The sequence below is a fragment of the Ananas comosus genome, linkage group 11, assembly GCF_001540865.1.
Source record: "Ananas comosus cultivar F153 linkage group 11, ASM154086v1, whole genome shotgun sequence".
NCBI classification, from domain to species: Eukaryota; Viridiplantae; Streptophyta; class Magnoliopsida; order Poales; family Bromeliaceae; genus Ananas; species Ananas comosus.
The window spans coordinates 2,819,986-2,839,801 of NC_033631.1; the positions used below are offsets into that span (position 1 = coordinate 2,819,986).

The 19,816-nt window shown below is 35.0% G+C and overlaps 1 protein-coding gene and 1 long non-coding RNA gene across 5 annotated transcripts; one reads left to right on the plus strand and one right to left on the minus strand.

Moving 5' to 3' along the window:
- On the minus strand, nt 504-7,792 carry LOC109717316 (LEAF RUST 10 DISEASE-RESISTANCE LOCUS RECEPTOR-LIKE PROTEIN KINASE-like 2.3). Of its 4 annotated transcripts, none has more exons than XR_002218158.1 (2): nt 1,838-3,296; nt 504-539 (listed from the first exon to the last, which is right to left on the minus strand). XR_002218158.1 is itself a non-coding variant. In XM_020243041.1 (2 exons), exon 2 carries the CDS (start codon nt 2,866-2,868, stop codon nt 1,903-1,905), a length of 966 nt encoding a protein of 321 aa, XP_020098630.1. In that variant the 5' UTR covers nt 2,869-2,969; nt 7,761-7,792; the 3' UTR covers nt 1,169-1,902. The 4 variants fall into 4 exon arrangements, 2 of the variants coding, with proteins under 2 accessions (XP_020098630.1, XP_020098631.1); XR_002218157.1 differs by lacking the exon at nt 504-539 and adding an exon at nt 1,169-1,717; XM_020243041.1 differs by lacking the exon at nt 504-539 and adding an exon at nt 7,761-7,792 and having other exon boundaries at nt 1,169-2,969.
- LOC109717319 lies at nt 17,970-19,558 on the plus strand. Its single transcript, XR_002218160.1, has 2 exons — nt 17,970-18,334; nt 19,176-19,558. It is a non-coding gene; the product is annotated as an uncharacterized LOC109717319 (long non-coding RNA).

Genomic DNA, 19,816 nt, shown 5'->3' on the forward strand with positions numbered 1-19,816 from the left:
TCAAGCATTCATATTATCATACGAGCCTACCAATACACCTATATGCATCAATTAGAAAACCATACTCCACTTCGACATGGAGGCGACCTAATCGCTTCAGTGAAGCACAACCCACCTCGCAACGCTCTCCGATTGCTTGTCGACACTTGCAATGGTTCGGCTCGAATCCGCAGTCAATCACCGAACGCCCGCTAATCTGCGACCTAGGGTCATCAACGGCTCGTCAATAACCTTCAATTAGAGAACAATAGGGTTTAATTAGATCAAAACCCTCTAATTTCCAAACCCTCATTTTACACCCTAGTATGAAATTAACCTCCAAATATTCCAAAATTAAATGGAGCGACATGCTAGAAACACTCTAGAGACTACTAGAACACTAAGCATTAAGGATTAAACCAAATCCTAAACACTTACCGAAATTGTGAACGCCGAGTAGAAAGCACGCTGCTCAACCGGGCGCACAAAGACTCGAACCGTTGCTTCCAACGCATTCACAAGCTCGCTCTCCGCCAATGCCGCGAATTTGAGATAGAGATCTAGAGAGATGAGAGAGATATTTAGAGAGAGGAAGGGAGGGTTTCTCTCTCCCTCTCCATGCGTGTGTGTATGTTGGTGTTGTGTGTTCGGTTGAAAGAGAAGAAGAAGAAGACAACTCCTTTTTATACAAAGCCCCCTCAACAATACACTATTCACATCAGCAGTTTAGCAGCTCAGAATCTGATACTTTTCACCAGAGCCCTTCTGAATGTCTGTTTACGCTCAAATTTGACAGTCATGCTCGATTTTCTTTAATAAGAAAGAAAATATCTTAAGTTTTCAGTTTCGACCATTTTTGGTCACCGAAAGCTCTACCGAACTAAAATTTCTAGCAGATAACAGTCGGATTTTATTTTTTACTTTTCGGGTGTCAGAATGTCATGAAATTTTAAATCTAACCTCATAAAAATAATCCCGACACATTTCCAGATTTTCATAATTTTCTGACACTGTGCATTTTCTGCTAAAATATCAGCCCCGTTTCTCACAGAAAATTCTAAATCTCCTGTTTTCACTCCGATTTCAGCACGAGTCATTCCAGACTTACATTCTACTTCTTTAAGTCCAATCAAAATAGTATCTTCCGCTATTTTTATTTACACTTAATTTTATATTACAATCTAGTACATTACACAAAATATCAAAAATACCTAACTTCGGCCCACCCCAAGACGAAATCAATTATTAAAAAAAATAAGTGAGAAAAAATAATTAAATATTAACCCATCTATCATGCCTCTAGCTTTTATGTCATTCACTTTTGTCAAACAAACAATAGAATTGGAGAAACTTCAGTTCTATAGGTATACAAACAAATAGCAGAAGGAACGCAATTTTTACCCGAACTCTAGTTCATCCGAAAGCCTACTTCAATTTGAACTTCACCTTCGATGAAAATAATAGGTTCATGGTTTTTTTCCTTGCACCGAAAGAATACTCTCTCCCATAGAGCATAATTCAACCAAAACACAATCAGCAATTATGGACAAAATTCTTTGCAGTTAAGAAATTAGGAGGTTTGATCTCAAAGTGCACTATGTGCTATTGCTTATGCGATCTTGATACTCTAGCCCTCGAGCTATGGCAATTGCGTGCTTTATAGATATGTTTTTATAGTTAAAATCATCCAAGATTCCATTTGGGATGAATTCCAGGAACCCTCAGAAGAGATGCCCAACTACATTATCACAATAACATGTTGAGAAGTTCTGTTAATGATGAGAATTTTAGTAATAGTGTCCTCATCTTTCTGTTGGATTCATTTAAGAACTTTACAACTACTTTTCAGAGAGCTTACCGTGGAAGGCAGTCTGGAACCTAGCTTTTCCTCAGAGTATATTGGAAGTTTTCTTTTAGTTTTTGTCAAAACCACTTTGGGTTTGGTGGCATCCGCAAATCTTCTATGCGACCTTTGAGCATCTCTACAACTTCACTCATTGATGGCCGTTCGGCAGGCAATTTTTGAATACACCAAAGCCCAACTAATATCATTTTTTTCGCAACTTCTTCTGTCTCCTCAGTAACTCCATAAGCGTCTAAGTTGCCACATTGATTCAGATGATTATACACCCAATAAGTGAAACAGTATTCACTACTAGAATCTGTTTTGCTGTCAAAAATTTTCCTCCCTCCAACCATTTCAAGTGCAATCTTACCATAGCTATACACATCAGCTTTACTAGAGATAGGCCCAAAGTTGTCAAACCATAATTCAGGAGCAATATATCCTGGAGTTCCTCCCTTGCCTTGTATCGAAAGAGTGCTCTTTCGTGTAGAGCATAATTTGGCCAGCCCAAAATCAGCAATTTTAGGACGAAATTTTTTGTCTAGTAAGATATTATGAGGTTTGATGTCAAAGTGCACTATCTGGGCACTGCATCCACGATGTAGATATTCTAGTCCTCGAGCTATGCCAACTGCAATGTCATGTAATCTTTCCCAAAGAATTGAAGCTTCCATATTAGATTTGTCTTTGTCAATAAAATCAGCTAATGTTCCATTTGGCACGAATTCATAGATAAGAGCTCTATAGCACCCCTCAAAACAGAAGCCTAGCAACATTACAACATTTATGTGGGATGTTTTGCTAATGCTGAGAATTTCATTAACAAAGTCCTCACCTTTTCCATTGGACTGGTGTAAGACTTTCACGGCTACTTCTTGGCCATCAATGAGCTTACCCTTGAAGACAGTACCGAATCCACCTTTTCCGATTTCATTGTTGAATCTTTGTGTTATTTTCTTTATCTGTGAATACTTGTATCTTTTTGGAGCCTTAAGCTCATAATTTTGTAGAATGGCCTCAACCCTTCGTTCATCTTCCGACATCTTCTTGGAAAATAGTATCAAGTCACAACGATTTTTGCGAAGAAGGCAGATGAAAAAGAACAGGGCTATTAATAATAAGCATACTGAGCCAACAGTGATACCTGCAAAGGGGCAAAAGAAGAGCTGATAACTATAGATGAAATAGAATATTTATATTGTATACAAGAAATTCAACACTCTTAGTAGAGAAAAAGTTCAGGGGCTAATTCAACTATAAAGTTGCCAAAAAGTACTTTTTTATGCAACATACACATTCTAAAATCATTGCTAAATGTAGGTCGATGTCTCTAACTTGGCTATATCTAAATTTCATCCACATTCAGCACTTGTTGGACCAATTGGTGGCAACATTCAACTATCTAGTGATACAAGCTATGAGTTAGCTTTTACATTAGTATAGACTAATTTTAATTACATGCGGCTTTTCATGGATAAAAAAAGTTATTTTTTTAAAAAAAAAAGAAGAAAAAAATAAATATAGAAATGGATAAAGGGAGAAAGGAAAAAAAATCGTGATTTCATTACGACCTTCCTTCGAGGACCAGTTATCAATAAGGTAAGAGATAAAGAAATGTGATGTTGCCATATTTTAAAAATATTTCAAACTGTTTTCAAAAGGAATAAGCCCTAAGATCACTGTAAATTGAACCATAGAATTCAATGAAATGAAAAATAGAAAGGTATTGAGAAAAAACAAAAAAAAAAACATTGAGAGGGAGGTGCCTCCCTCTCTCTGGAGGACAGAGAATGGCATTGGCCCCCTATCTCCAACCAACGACAGAAAAAGGAAAAAAGGGAGACAAATCTCTCTCTCTCTTCTCTCTCTCTCTCTCTCTCTCTCTCTCCGTTCAAAACAGAAAGAGAGAGAACCCCCTCCTACCTCTACTTTCACAACAAAATATATATATATATATATATATATATATATATATATATATATATATATATATATATATATATATATATATATTATCTGGAGTTGCCGCTTCTTCCTCGACTGGAGATTTTCAATTGATGTAACTCAATTTCATTTTGGACCTAACTTTTATAAGAAAAGTCTTTCTCAAAGAACTCGACATCGATCTAGCGACTCAATTTCAATCACACTTCCATCTAGTTACTTTCTGATAAACACATATCCAAGTGCTCAGAGTATCTTATGAGGATACACTTCTTCCCTCTAAGACCTAACTTTTTGTACCTGTGAGCATGTACATTAGCTGCCAAAACCCAAAGAATACTAGTGCTCCAATTTGGTTTCCTGCGAATATACAACTCATAAAGGGAGGAAGGTGCTAACTTGGAAAGCACACGATTAATAATAGGCAGTAGTCAATAATCCATCTATTCAAAAATAGCTAGGCAGATTTGCTTGTGCTATCATTGACCGAACCATGTCAAGTAAGTTGCAATTCCTCATCTCCTCCACACAATTTTGTTGTGGATTGTTCCTTTTTCATCACACAATTGCTTAAATTGCTCAGATAGATACTGGTGGTCTTGTCAATTCTAAAAGATTTAATTTTTCTGTGTAACTTGTTTTCAACCTCATTAATGTAAAGTCTTACACAATCCAATACTTCAAACCAATAGGAGATCTGATAAACATGACAGAAGTGTGTACGAGTCATCTATAAACATGATGAAGTAGGAAGAACCGTGCATTACTTTCACTTTATTGGGCAAGTGCATCAATTGTAATGGAAATTCTTCCCTAAAGATTTTATCAAATGATTTTGTGATGCCCCAACATCCTAGGGGATTACCCATCCTAAGACTAGTCCCGTCCTAGCACGCTTAACTCTCTTAACCTCTTGAGCCTAGCCATCGCTCAAAATGGTTAAACCGGGTTAAGAGTTTTCGCCCTATTATATCTTATATATAGGACTACTTGGGGTCTCACATTCTCCCCCACTGAAGCCCTGACGTTCTCGTCAGGCTCAGACTCACAAGTACCAGACGATGTGAGACTCGTCTCGCTAGCCTAAACCTACCTTGTGGTGAGCTGCGCTCCACCCACAACAGTCAACAGCATGAGAGCCTCGCTCTCCCCACTATGTAATCCTAGCTCAGCCGAGACTTATCTCACACTTCATGCTGGTAATTGGCTCTGATACCAATTGCAACGCCCCAACTTTTCGAAGCTCATCCATCCTAGGACTACTCCCATCATAGCATGCTTAACCTCTTGGGCCTAACCACCGCCTAAATCAGTTAAGCCAGATTAAGAGTTTTAGCTCTATTATATCTTATATATAGGACTACCTGGGGTCTCACAGATTTTTGTATCATTTTTTCTGCTAAACAATGTTCACAAATGGGCAGATTGACTTTAGTGAGCGAGCTTAATAGCCTAACTCTAACTAGTTTAGTCATTCTATCCAATTCAATGTGACTAAGTCAAGCAAGTTATTTAATTAAAATATTGTGATCGTTCTCAATAGAAGATAGCAAAGAAAATAAATTACTACTATTATTATTATTATTATCATATTAAATGTTCAAAACTATAAAACTAATTGAAATAAAATCTCTACCATAAAAATAGTTCCAAGGCGTAACTCAACTACATCATTTTTCAAACTTAAAAGAAAAACCTAACTGAACTATAACAAGAATGGAAAACAAGTTCCTCGGATCACTAGCGTATAAAGAACTTCTTGAAAATATAATGTGCGACCACATCGCAAAACTAGTTTGTACATGCCAACGCGCAGAATTTCAACAATATTAGAGTCATTTCCCATGTATTAAGGTGTGTTTGGTTCGCATTATCTTTTTAAGATTTCAGGTAATTCACTAGGAATAAAAAAAATATGATGGTGTTTGGCTAAATGCACCAAGTAATTTGACCGGTAATGTTGGATCCATTTGAAATTAAGATTTACTCCAAAATAATACTCCTATTCCTTTGGGAGAAGATGGATATCCTCGTACTAATGAATTGGGGTAATCATAAATTCCTAACACGATCTACTCTTTTTCTACCTCCCCACCTTTGTCACTCACTTCTACCCTTTAATCTTAACTCTCTCTAACCTCATCTCTCTCTCTAAACCTAAACTCCCATTTTCTCTCTCTAACTTCATCTCTCTATCTTCTAAAGTCCTCGATGCTATCTCTCTCCTTATTTCCCTAAAGGGGTTTTTGGGATTATGTAGTTGCAACTGCACTCAATTGAAACTACATGCATATCCAAATCCAATGTTTGGTTTAATATTTTTGAATCCAACTGCTGCAGTTGGACCTGCATGAGGAGGCCCAACTGCAGCAATTGTAACTATGTCTAAATTGGTTGTATTTCCAACTATAGCAGTTGAAAAGAGAAATTTTAAATAAAAGGTAAGCGTATCTCTCTAACAACTTCTTAAACAAAAAAATATATTTTTCTACATTGGAAGTAATTTTACCTCCATATATATATATATATAGAGTACGTCTCCCGTGCTTTTGAAAGTACGGAGGCCTCCGTACTTGTAAGTTGTTTTCGATGATAGGACATCCAATTTGACGATCGGCTCCGTTAGGTATAATCTATGCTATTGGAACTATCTAGAAACCAAATTTTATAATTTTTTGACATCATTTACCAAGCGATCACAGGGTCTCAAAAATGACTATTTTAACGGCCGATGTGGCACATTTTTAAGTTCAACGGTGTAGAAGTATCCAAATTATATGAAACTTTAATAGAAAATTCTACTTAACATCAATAGCAAGAACAATACTTTCGATTTGAAATTTGAGTCATTTATCACTATTTTTTATGATATTTTTATTTTCAGCCGTTCATTTTGAGGCTACTCATTCACTAGGCAAACGAAGTCAAAAAAATTATGAAATTTGGTTTCTAGATAGTTCCAATAACATAGATCATGTTTAACGGAACCGATCGCCGAATTAGACGTCCCATCATTGAAAACAACTTACAAGCACGGAGGCCCCCGTACTTTCCAAAGCATAGGAGCCTAGCTCTATATATATATATATATATATATATATATATATAAAATAGCAAAATTTAAAAATGTTCTTCTGAACTACATATAACCATATAATAGCAAAATTTAAAAATATTCTTCTGAACTACATATAGCCAAACAAATTATTTATAGTTACAGTGCTTTCTATTATATCCAACAAAGCAAGCAGCATATAGTTGTAACCATTACATTTTCAACTGCATGCTATACTATATTTACAATAATATCCAACCAAATATCCCGTAAATATACTCTCTAATGTATTCTCACTCTTTCTCTCTAATCTCAACTCTCTCTCTCTCCCTCTAGCCGAAATCTCTTTCACTCTTTCTAATCCTCTCTCTCTCTCTCTCTCTCTCTCTAAGATAAGCTAGCTATCCATCTCTCTTTTTCTCTCTATATCTCTAACATAAATATTTTCTTTCTCTCTCTCTCGCTCTCACTATCTAATCTCAACTCGCTATACCTTTAACCTTAATTCTTTCTCTTTTGTAAGCTACTCTCTCAATTTAACCTAAAAATAAATCTATCATGATTGTTGAAATCAAAAGATATTTACATCACTGCTAATTCTACCCAAAATTAAATGACAAAACAAACACATTCTCAAATAAAATGACTATGCAAACCAAATACTAGAACGCCACATTCTTAGGAATAGAATGAGTAGGAATCAAATACTTACGAATCCTTCGTTCCTAATAATCTTTCATGGTGCATATCAAATACACCCTTAATGTTTGATTTTTTTTGTTTTAATTGTAGTATATGTAAATAGATTGAAGGCTCTCTTCCACAAACAACAGGTTGAAAAAGAACATTATATATACATATTATACTACAAAGAAACACATTGGAAATGAAAATACAAGATAAAACAAAAGGCATATAAGGTATTGCAAGGAATACCTATTATGGCGCTTCTTTTCCTGAGAACTTGCGCACCTAAAACGTTACAAAAGAATATTTCATCAATAACTTTAGTCAAAAAAATTTTCAAAGCCCTAATAGTGAAAATTTATACTCAATGCAAAACTAATGTTAGCTGGACAACGATTCTACATTTGACACTTTTTGTTATTAAGAAAATATATGATCATTTAGGCCTTTATTATTGTAATCACGGTCATTAATTTCTCTTAATTTTTGGTACTTGGAACAGTATTCAATTTGTTTAATTCCCACAAATAAGCCTCTCTTTTACCTTCTAAAGATACCGACATTTGGATGCATAGTTAAAAAATTTCATGGACTTTTCATTATGTGGTTTTAGTCTAAATGAACTACGGAATTCTGTAACTACAAAAAAATTCCACAGCTTCATTTTTAAACTGCTTGGATACGTATGATACAATTCCACAACGTTTATAATAATTAAAGTTCTAAAATTCAAAATTTAAAATTCAAAATTCAAAATTTAAAATTTAAAAATAAAACTTTCAAAAATTAAAATTAAAAATTCAAAAATCAAAATTTAAAAATGGCCTTTTAAATTTTAAATTTTAAATTTTAAAATTTATAAAACTATATTTAATTTTATGTTTTATATTTGAAATTAGAAATTAGAAATTAGAAATTTGAATTTCAAAATATAAAATTTGAAATTTAACATTCGAATTTGAAATTTAAAATTAATTTTAAAATTTTAAATTTTAAATTAAAATTTTAAAATTAGAGGTTCTATTTTTAAATTTAAATTCCAAAATTTAAAAGTTAAAATTTAAAAGTTGAAATTTAAAAATTAAAAATTAAAAAATAAAATTTAAAAATTAAAAATTAAAAATTGAAAATTAAAAAAATTAAATATTTAAATATTTTGAATATTGAATTTTAAAATTTGAAATTAGAAGTTTAAAACTTGAAATTTGAAATTAGAAATTTGAAATTTGAAACCTAAGTCATAAATTTAAAATTTTAAACCTAAATTTAAAATTTATGTTTTTAAATTAAATTTTAAAAATTTTATAATTTAAGATGTACAATTTAAACTTTAAATTTAAATCAAAATCTATATTTAAATTTTGAAATTTTAAATTTAAAAATTAAAAGTTTATAAATTAACAAATTTATAAATTAACAAATTTATAAATTTCAAATTTTGAAATTTATTGAAATTTAAAATTTAAATTTAAATTTAAATTTTGAAATTTATAATTTAAAATTTTAAAGTTCAAAATTTCAAATTTGTAAATTTGTAAGTTTTTTAATTTGAAATTTAAAATTTTGAAATTCAAAATTATAAAGCTACAAGCAATAACTATGCAAAGCAATGAAAGAAATAAACTCAGCTATTGTTAGTACTTTTTCCATCACCTCGGCACTGCTTAGTGCATTGGCATCGGGAGTCCAAGTCTCCTGGATTGCCGCTCGTAGTACAGCTACTGCCAGCAGTTACGTTGCAACCGAAACAATCTGGATGAAGATCCCAGTTGTGAGAGAAACCGCCGGAGAGCAGAGAAATGTTGCCCTCATTGCTACCTTCATAATCTCTAACAACATACAAAAATCCGGTGTTATAAAATCGGACAACAGGTGCCTCGTTCTGACAATAGATGTAATGAACTTCGCGGCAACCTGGATTAACGGCGGAGTTAGTGAAGAAAGGAAAGCTAAGATTCCAGGTGTAATTTCCGCATGAGAATTGGGTTGGAGGGCACGATGAAGGATGAGCTGAGTTTGCATGATGACAGCCAAGCAAGAGGAGCGAGAGTAAGTATACTACAGACATCTTCCAAAAGCAGAGTGATGCAACTATTCCTATTACTTCGTTGGAGAGACAAAGAAGAACATATATAATTTATGGTGTAGCAAATAAAATTAGTCCTTTTCCGTTTTTCGGAAGAAAAAAAACCAATTGATATTTAAGTATTAATTTGTTTTACTAGCAAGACTTGGCGGTTGACTTTGGTCGTCGATCGGGTGAGTTATTCCAAGGGCCGGCTTGGAAAAACTGTGGCCGGCCTTGCCCCCTAAAATCATGTTCTACTAGAATTAGACTAGACAAGAAATTATTGCTTGAACCGGCTTAGCTGTAGTACTCATGCACCTAATCAATATTTGACGATAGTTTGAAGACATGATTTATAATATCTAAACGATCCATGTATAAAAATTCATAAGTTTTGATTGACAACCTATTATATAAGCATTATTAAGTCAACAAAATTAATGGCATAAAAAGAGACGCCTTTTGATATTGCTTATTTCCGGTAAAGGCGCACTTAGAACGACCTAAAAGTGGGTGGAAAAAAAATTATTATTTATTAATATTTCTAAATATATAACTCTTATATATTATTAATATATATTTATTATAGTTTTAAATATATTTAATTTATATATAAAAATTATTATACATATTTAGAAATATATATTTATTTATTATATATATAATATTTTATTTATAAATTTGTAATTATTTATTAATATCTCTAAATATATTATATATGATGTAACATGTTCATTATAATTTTAAATATATTTAATCTATGTATAAAAATTATAATAATATAAAATATATGAATTATTAAATATTTAATAATATATAATAAAAATATTAAATAGTTTTTTTATCTATTCTTTTTCCTTCCAATCAAACAACAGTCACGGAAAACTATTTTTCTTTTCCTACAAACTAAACACTAACGACGCAAAACCGTTTTTCCACCAAAATTTTTTTTTCACCGAAAATTTTTTTCCACAGTTTTACTTGGAACCAAACACACCCTAAGCTTCAAATTCTCATGCATTTTTTACTGGCTTGGTTAAATATAATTTATACGGTCTCATCAGAAACTGAAGGAGCATATCTATATATTAAAGCTGTCAAGGAGCCAAACATAAGCGAGCTGGGACCGGCTTGTATTCAGCTCGTTTATGAAACAAGCCGAACACAAGCTAGCTCGTTAAAATATCGAGCCGTAAAAATCAGCTCGTGTTTGAGCTAGCTCACAAACAGCAAGTTAAAAAGATTGAAAAGATTGTCTAAAAATCAAATAATAAAAATCAATATTTTACAAATATAGTTATTATTTATATATAAATATATAAAATATATAAATTATATAAATATAATATATATGTATTCGAGCCGTTATCGAGCCAAAAATGAGCGAGCTGACTCCAGCTCGTTTTCGGCTCGTTTATTAAACAAGCTGAAAAATTCAGCTCATGTTCGACTCATTTACTAAATTAGCAATTCGGTATTGAGCTCATTTCTAGCGGACGAGCTAAACGAGCGATTCAATATTGAGCTTATTTCTAGTCGAACACAAGTTGCCTTCTAGAGCAGTGACCAGAATTGCCATCCGTACTATTATATCCCCCACCCCAACTTATATATGTCGGCCCAGTAGCTTTTTCTAATTTTGAGGCATTTATAGTTGGGTCGATGCAGTGCGTGCTGCAACGGGTGCATGCAGTAATTTTCCGCGCTAGAGAGAAAGATCTACCTGACTTGTATGCCAAGACTCGGCAAACTGGGACTTGCTTGAACGAGAAAAAAAAAATTGTTGAAAAAATTACTACTGTTGGAATTCGTACATTAGAACTTATTCAAAATATTTCTAATCTATATAAAATAATAAATAAATATTTATAATTATCTGAAATATTCTTAATCCGTATGGAATAAAAAATAAATCTAGAATATAGATTCTAATCTGTTTAAATCTCTATTTATATAAGATTCAGTCAGAATAGAATTAGAATTAACGTCTCTCTTATAGTCTATAAATATTTGAGGTATTAGCTATATGGGATGCAAGAAAAAAATTAATTTAATCTCTCTGCGAAATTCTCTCTCTCGGGTTCGTTCTAGGGCACCATCAAAAATTTTAGGAATGTGGGCAGTGTGCTGCGATCGACTCTAATAGCCGGATTGCAACGAGAAAAAATGATTGTTGACAGATCAAGGAGTTCGTAAAACAAGACGAAATAAGATTCTGATAACTACAACATAAATTCCACTATCAAGAGGTATGTAAAAATCTATGTGATTTTTGCGTCTTATTTGGACATTAGTTTTTTTTTTTTTCATCAACGGTGGTATCAGAGCCATACAGTGCTTGTGTTCGCTTGATGATCCACATTTGTTTTTGCTCGATGATTCGTATTTGATATCAAATTTTACTAAAATTATTTTTTGAGCAATAGATTTGGCATTGATTTAAAAGGAAGGATCACATATATTTTTTTTTAATCCAGCCATGCATTATGTTGCGCGAAGCCGCCAATATGGCCTATAAGGAGCCGCCCGCGAAATGGGCCATAAATCAGGCCCGCCCGTGCTATAGCCCGCTCAGGCGCCTCGTAGCCTGCTCGTGGGTTGGGCTGCACACAAGCTTGGGACACGCCTGGGCCATGGGCCCAATCTGCAGCAACCGGAGCACCTGGGCTACAAGCAGGCCCAGCCTGCATGTTGGGCCTGTTGGGGCCCACACGCATGATGGGCCTTCGGGGGCCACTGGGCCCAAGCGTGGGCAGGTCCAGCACAGTGGGCCGCGTAAAGGAACAAGCCCAACCCGTGGGTTTACAGGTTCAATTTAAAATAAACAAAAATAGAAAGAGACATTGACAAATGTGAGATTCAAACCCACAACCTTTAAGGTTGAGCTTTCCTTATTTAAATCCCCTAGCCACTTCACCAACTTTTGTTTCGATACAAATTAATGCAAATTTATTTGTATTGTTATTCGATATATGTTACAATTGTTTCACAAATTGCATATTATTAATTAATTTGTGACGTGGATTTATTCTTAATCAATTTGATATATTATTTTAATCTGCATTCGATAAGATGATTATTAGTCTTTTTCAACGGCAAAATTTTCGATTTGAAGATGCAGTAAGAAATTTTATTATCATATTGGATTGAGAATAAAATTATGGATATTTGTGCCTAATTTAAAATTATGTGCATTATCATAGTGATAAATGGCTTCAAAAAGTTTTTCCATTGCGGATTTGTTAAATCAAGATAGGCTTGATGGAACGAATTATAACATGTGGCATAAAAAAATTTAATATCTCCTTAATGAGAGAGTACTTAGCCATTTAACCAACAGTATGGTTCATCCTTCTTCAGGCCCGACGGCTTAGCGCCGTCGTGATTTGCAAACCTATAATGAGTGGCTTGAGAAAGATCGAAATGCACGCTATACGATATTGAGTTGTATGCACGATGACTTGATCAAAAAATTTAAGAATTATGAGACTGCTAAAAATATGTGGGAGCAGCTCAAAGTGAAATATGGTAACATATCGACCACAAGGCTTCGTGCCTTTAATCTCAAATTCAATCAATATATGTTGGACCCGACATTCTATGACAGGGCACTTAAGAGTGATGTCTGCTATGATAAGAGAACTTAAAACAGCCGGTTGCGAGCTCACTGACGAACAACAGGTTCAATCAGTTATAAGGTCCTTACTGAATTCATCTTAGGATCAAGTCAAGGTTGTGCTAACTCACAATGAGGATATTAAGACCTCCGATGATATAGCTCGACATCTTGAGCTGGAAGCGGAGCGTAAAGAGGCGAACCGTACTAATGCACTCGTTGCCCACGATGGACAGCGCAGAGGCAAGTAGCCTAAACGCAAGCATTGAAATGGAGAAAATAAATATAGAAAGACTGGGACTCGCGTGCAGAATGAAGGCGGAATAGATAAGCACCGCAAAAATAGGCATGGAAAGAAAAACTTATATAAAGTGAAATGCTATAACTGTGGAAACATGGGAAACTTCACTCGTGATTTCACTGAGCCAAAGAAGGTAAATCCCAATCCTGACTCTCTTATTTATGTATGTTCGCATATTTTTGTTGCTCACGCTCTCACTGATTTAATTGTAGACACAGGAGCAGCAAAGTATGTAACGAGAGATTGAGCAAGATATATGGATTATCGTCGGATGTCTGCTGGCAGCCATTATGTCATGATGGAAAACGACACTGAGGAAGAAGTCCTTGGAATTAGCACATACCAACGTAGATTGCGCAATAGTCATTATTTGATATTACATGATGTGCTGTATGCACCGAACATCCTATGCAATCTATTGTCGGTTTTAGCGTAACTTGGATTAGGTTTTCTTTTCAATTTATGGATACACAGTTATCTATTTATTTGGGCAAGGACTTTTATAGAAATGGTTGTTTAAAGAATGATTTCTTTGTCTTAGACCTGGATTTGGATTTTATTAATAATAACAATAATTCTGCTTTATTAGTTTTTCTAATATGTGTCTGATTCTATCAATGGCATGTGAGATTGGGTCACATTGGACAAATAAGAATGGCTAGACTAGCTAGAGAAGGCCTGTTGGGGTCACTCACTAAGCTTATCTTACCTTTTTGTGAACCATGTTTAGCAGAAAAGGATTGCAGAAAGCCTTTTGGTAAGGCACGTAGGGCATCTTATCCATTGGAGCTAGTTCATTCAGACATATACGGACCTATAAATGTGAGAGCACGTTATGGCACATCCTATTTTCTCACTTTCATTGATGACTACTCCCGTTATAGTTCGGTATATCTGTTGTCTCACTATTCAGAAGCTTTGGATTATTTTAAACACTTCTTAGTGGAGGTTGAGAACCAAACAAAAAGAACCCTAAAAGTTCTACGTACTGATAGAGGACGAGAGTATTTATCAGACCAGTTCAGAAAACTATGTGAGGAAAAGGGGATACACAGACAGTTAACTATTTCCGGCACTCCGCAACAAAATAGGGTTGCAGAGAGGAGGAATAGGACACTTTTGGAAATGGTTCGGTCAATGATGGCGCAAGCCAACCTCCTAATTAGTTTTTGGGGTGATGCGCTATTGACTGCTACCTATATACTTAACCGAGTGTCCTCTAAGTCAGTTCCTTCAACTCCCTATGAGCTATGGTATGGTATAAAGCCAAATTTGGAAGGCTTACGCCTATAAGGATCGGCAGGATATATGCATAATACTTTTCATAAATATGGGAAGTTAGGCCCTAAAGCAAATAAACAAATTTTTATTAGATATTCTGATTGCTCGAAAGGCTATATGATGTATGGCAAACATCCGAATGGAGGAATGACTGAGACAGAGTCCCGCAATGTTGATTTTCTTGAGCATGATTTTTCAAACATTGGTGAGATTAAAAAGGACCTTGCACTATACGAGCTGCAAGAACCTAACAAGGACGCCCCCTTGTTAGGCAAGAATGAAGCACTGAGGCCACATGAAGTTATAGCCCAAAATAGTGGGAGTGTTCTATGGTCAGTAGGAGTATGCCGATTGACCATGACTCACAAAATCCATCATTACGAAGAAGTAAACGTGGAGGTGTTCCCCGTCGTCGATTTGAGATTGAAGGGGAATCATTCATGTGTGCTTCTACGGATATTGATGAGCCAGCTTCTTATGTAGAAGCTATGAGTTCACCAGTTTGTGATGAATAGCTAGCTGCTATGGAAGATGAGATGAGTTCTATGGCTAAGAACAATGTGTGGGAGTTAGTTGATCTTCCGCCTAGACGTAAAGCTGTTGGAAATAAATGAATTTTTAAAATAAAACGGAAGGCGAATGGATCAATTGACAAATATAAAGCCCGACTAGTGTCAAAAGGATACACCCAAAAAAAGGGAGAAGACTATGAAGAGACATTCTCCCTGGTGGTGAGATTTGTCTTAATTCGCTTGATTCTGGCTATCGTCGCACATTTAGATTTGGAATTGTTCCAAATGGATGTGAAGACTGCATTTCTAAATAAAGAACTAGACGAGAAGATTTATATGAATCAACCTCCTAGTTTCATAGCTGAAGGACAAGAGAGCAAAGTGTGCCGCTTGAAACATTCTATTTACGTCTTGAAACAATCATCTAGGCAATGGTATCAACGTTTTCACAAAGCAATTATTTCAATAGGCTTTGTGATGATCGAAGAAGACCATTGCGTGTACGTTAAAAGGGAAGAAAAAAGTTTTTTATCCTTTCACTATATGTGGACGATATCTTGTTAGCCGAAAATAATACGGAGTTAATTGTCACGACATAGAAGTGGTTGTCCTCTACTTTTGAGATGAAGGCTATGGGACAAGCTGATTATGTATTAGGAGTCAAGATCCATATGGATCGATCTCGAAAATTCTTAAGTTTGTCTTAAGAGACTTACATTAAAAGAATCTTGGAGCGATTTCGAATGCATAATTTGAAACCTATTGACACTCCAATGAAAAAAGATCACTTTCTTAGTCTTAACCAATGCCATAAAATAGAAGATGAGAGAAAGCAGATGGAAAAAATCCTATATGCGAATGCAGTCGGCAGGTTGATGTATGCAATGATGTGTGTTGGAAAATCTTTCTGATATTTTATTACAAAGAGAGAGAGAGAGAGAGAGAGAGAGAGAGAGAGAGAGAGAGAGAGTGAGAGTGAGAGTGAGAATGAGTGAGGCCGGCATGCTTTTGGAAGCACGAAGCCCTCTGTGCTTCCAAGTCGTTTTCGATATTGGGACTTTCGAATCAACGATCGGCTCCATTAGACTTGATGTAGAATATTTGAAGTACCTAGAAAATAAATTTTGTGATTTTTCGATATCATTTGTCTAGTAATCGAAAGAGCTCAAAATCAAAGGCTAAAATAAAAATCTTACAAAATGTGATGATATGATATTAAAATTTTAGATCAAAGATATTGATCTTGTTTCATATAGTATAAAGAATTTTTTATCAAAATTTCACGCGATTTGGATATTTCTATACCATTAAACTTGCAAACGGCTGTCACGCCCCGGGACCCAGCGGAAGCCCGCCCGGCATGTGTCCAGACCCGCCAGACGTCTAAAACATATAAGGCGACTACAATAAAACGATAATAAAGCAATAGTAGAAGAATATATAGGAGTATCAGAGCAAAGTACAGCTAGATTCTACAATAGAGAAATAAGTAAAAGGCTAAAAATCCACTAAGACATAACCAAAAGGTAATACAACCGATATCCAAATACAAGTGCTAGAGAAATACAAGGTGGTCTCTATACATGGTAATATAACTCTCTCTCTCAAGAAAACACAAAAAGGGAGTAAGCCACCTAAGAGCAAAAGCAAACTCCCCGCTAACTAGCTACGCGACCCACTTACCGCGATCCCGTGCCTCCACCGGTGCTGAAGGCTCTGAAATAAAAACCATAAGATACAGGGCGTGAGAACTATTAAATAATAGTTCCCAGTGGGCAATTACTGACTTCAGTGAAATGCGCCACTAGACCCAAAAGCTGAAAAGGGGGTAAGTACATGTATGAAATGAACCATAAGCTACTAACATGAAAGCTTACTATAACATGATATCTCTACTTAGTATGAATTTGCATAAGTAATAAATCTGCTGTAACATGAATGTCCAAGAATACAACTAACATAATGTCCACAAGCTAAATAGTAAAATGTCATTATTTACTATTCTAGTCAATGTCCACTCGGTATACTAAGTCACCAATGTACCAATCCTGTAGGACCTACCTGTGGGTAGTCCGGCTTGCGCCGTGCCTAATGGCCCCGTGGTAGTCAACATCCCCACTGTAATATACCAGATTTGTAATATAAAAGTAGATGTAAATAAAAATAGTGTAATATACTATTTTTATTGGATTTAGAGAAGTAAAATATAAGTCGAAAATTACTGGTGCTGAAATCGGAATGTAAACATATGATTTAGAATTTTCTGTAAGGAACGGGACTGATATTTTAGCAAAAAATATACAGTGTCAGAAAATTATGAAAACTGGAGAATATCTCAGAATTATTTTTATGAGGTTAGATTTAAAGTTTCATGTCATTCTGACACTTGGAAAGTGAAAAATAAGCTATCTGTTAGAATGTTAGTCGGTAGAGCTTTCGGTGACCAAAAATGGTCGAAACTGAAAAATTAAAATTTTTTTGTTCTTATTAAGTTAAACCGAGCCTGACTGTCAAATTTGAGTGAAAACGAACATTCAGAAGGGCTCCGGCGAAAAGTATCAGATTCTGAATTAGAAACAGATTTAATTAAGGCTATTGTGAGGGGTGTTATTGTAATTGTTACATTACTTAGTGGATTTCCACTAAGCTGCCAGGGCCATCCTTATCCCCTTCATTCCATTCGTATGAGAGAGAGAGGGAAAGGAAGAGAAAAAGAAAAAGAAGAAGAAGAAGAAGAAAGTAGTGTATTTGGTGCCGTTGGACGAACCGATCAAAACGCCGCGCGCCTGATTTTTAGCGTTTCGACATTCGGATTAGTATTATAATATTATTATAATTTCAAACCAGATTTTTTGATGGATTCTTGACAGTGGATGTTAGGAGAGGTCGTTTTGATGGATTTATGTTGAATCTATGCTAAAATTGAAGTTTAGAAATCAATTTTTATGTGATTTAGGAGCTGATTTTGTGAGCGTTTCGTCGACGGATTTTTTCGTGACTTTCGGATTGTTGTGGCTACCATGCGGATTGGGTTTGGGCTGTAAGGTAAATTTAAATTCCCTAACATCTCTTGGTTTTAAGGTCTTTAGAGTATTAAGGCTTGGATTGAAATTATTCTATATGTTGTTGATGTGAGGGAGCTTAAGAACAAAAAGAAAATATGTGGAAACATGAAACTTGAAGTAAAATGATAAGGTTGCTGAAATTCCTGGTTTGGGTTATGGTATTTATCTTATAAAGGAGTTGAGCTATAGAGTTTTGCATAATAGCACTAATTTTGCCATGTACAATGTAGAACAAGCCGTATGTTGTTTATGTGTGTGTGTGAAGTAAGCAACCTGATGCAGGTTGGTCATGTTTTTGGATACGGATTATGGTGATAACATATATGAGCTTGGGTTAATTGTAGAGGTTGAGGTAAATCCTCTAAACTATTAGCCTTGGCAGCTAGGAGTTGGAACCAGCTCTTATGCAGGTTTTGGTTTAGGGATTGATGTGAATCTCTTCAATTCCCTAGTTGAAGGTTTTACGGGTGTTGGAACTTCATTTGCTATGAAAGTTCACAGATTATGCTATGATTGATAGCATGTAGATGCTTAAGTTTATAGCTCTATAATAAGTTTAGAGTAGTTACTTGACAAGAAAAGGTTTGAACTGGTGTTCTTAATGCTGTGAAACCAGGGAATTAACAGCGTATATATGAATTAGAGTTACCATGGAACCAAGTAGAAAAGCTACATGTTAAAATATAACATGTGAGCTTTTGAGTTGATGTGAGGCTGTTGGGATTGTAAGGCTAAAATCTCCATGGAAACCTAGAGAAAGGCTAAGGTTTGTATAGTGGCAGGTTATGTTGAAACCTAAACTCGATAATGCGCTTTTGTAGGATTGAAGTCCTAGCGTGGAATTGATCGCGTATAAACCTAATTGAGGGTAAAGTGAATGCGTTCGAAAGCTCGGATCGACATTCCGGCAAGCCTGCGGCAAGCTAGCGAGGAAAACCCCATTTCGGCTTCAATTGTCGCGAGCGCGGATTGCGGTTGTTGGGGAAGTGCGGGAAGCGGATTTCTCGCATTCCGGTATCAAGTAAAGGTGAATTGTGCTTCACCAAAGCGATTAGGTCGCTTCCATGCCAAAGTAAATTATGGTTTTCATTGATGCATATATGTATAGTGGTAGGTTATGAATGATAACATGAATGCATGAATCATGATATAGTAGCTAAAGTTACCTACCGTTGGAATATGCATATGAATATATTGATGATCATGTTGGATGATATATGAATGTTGACATATTATGAACATTCTAGATGCATATGAATTGAGTACGAGTCGATAACTCTAGTTGATTAGAAATCTCGACGGTGACAAAATAGATGAAAAAGTGTAAACTATAATCCTAGGCGTGGATAATTAGGATAATATATAGATCGAGTGGCATGAATCTAGTGTTATTAAACATAGGTTGGACATGAACCTAGTGTCATTGAACATAGGTTAAATAAGCAAACCTAGAGTCGACATC

Excerpts from the sequence above, each read along its gene's own strand:
- LOC109717316 (XM_020243041.1), bottom strand. The coding sequence starts at position 2,868 with ATGTCGGAAGATGAACGAAGGGTTGAGGCCATTCTACAAAATTATGAG.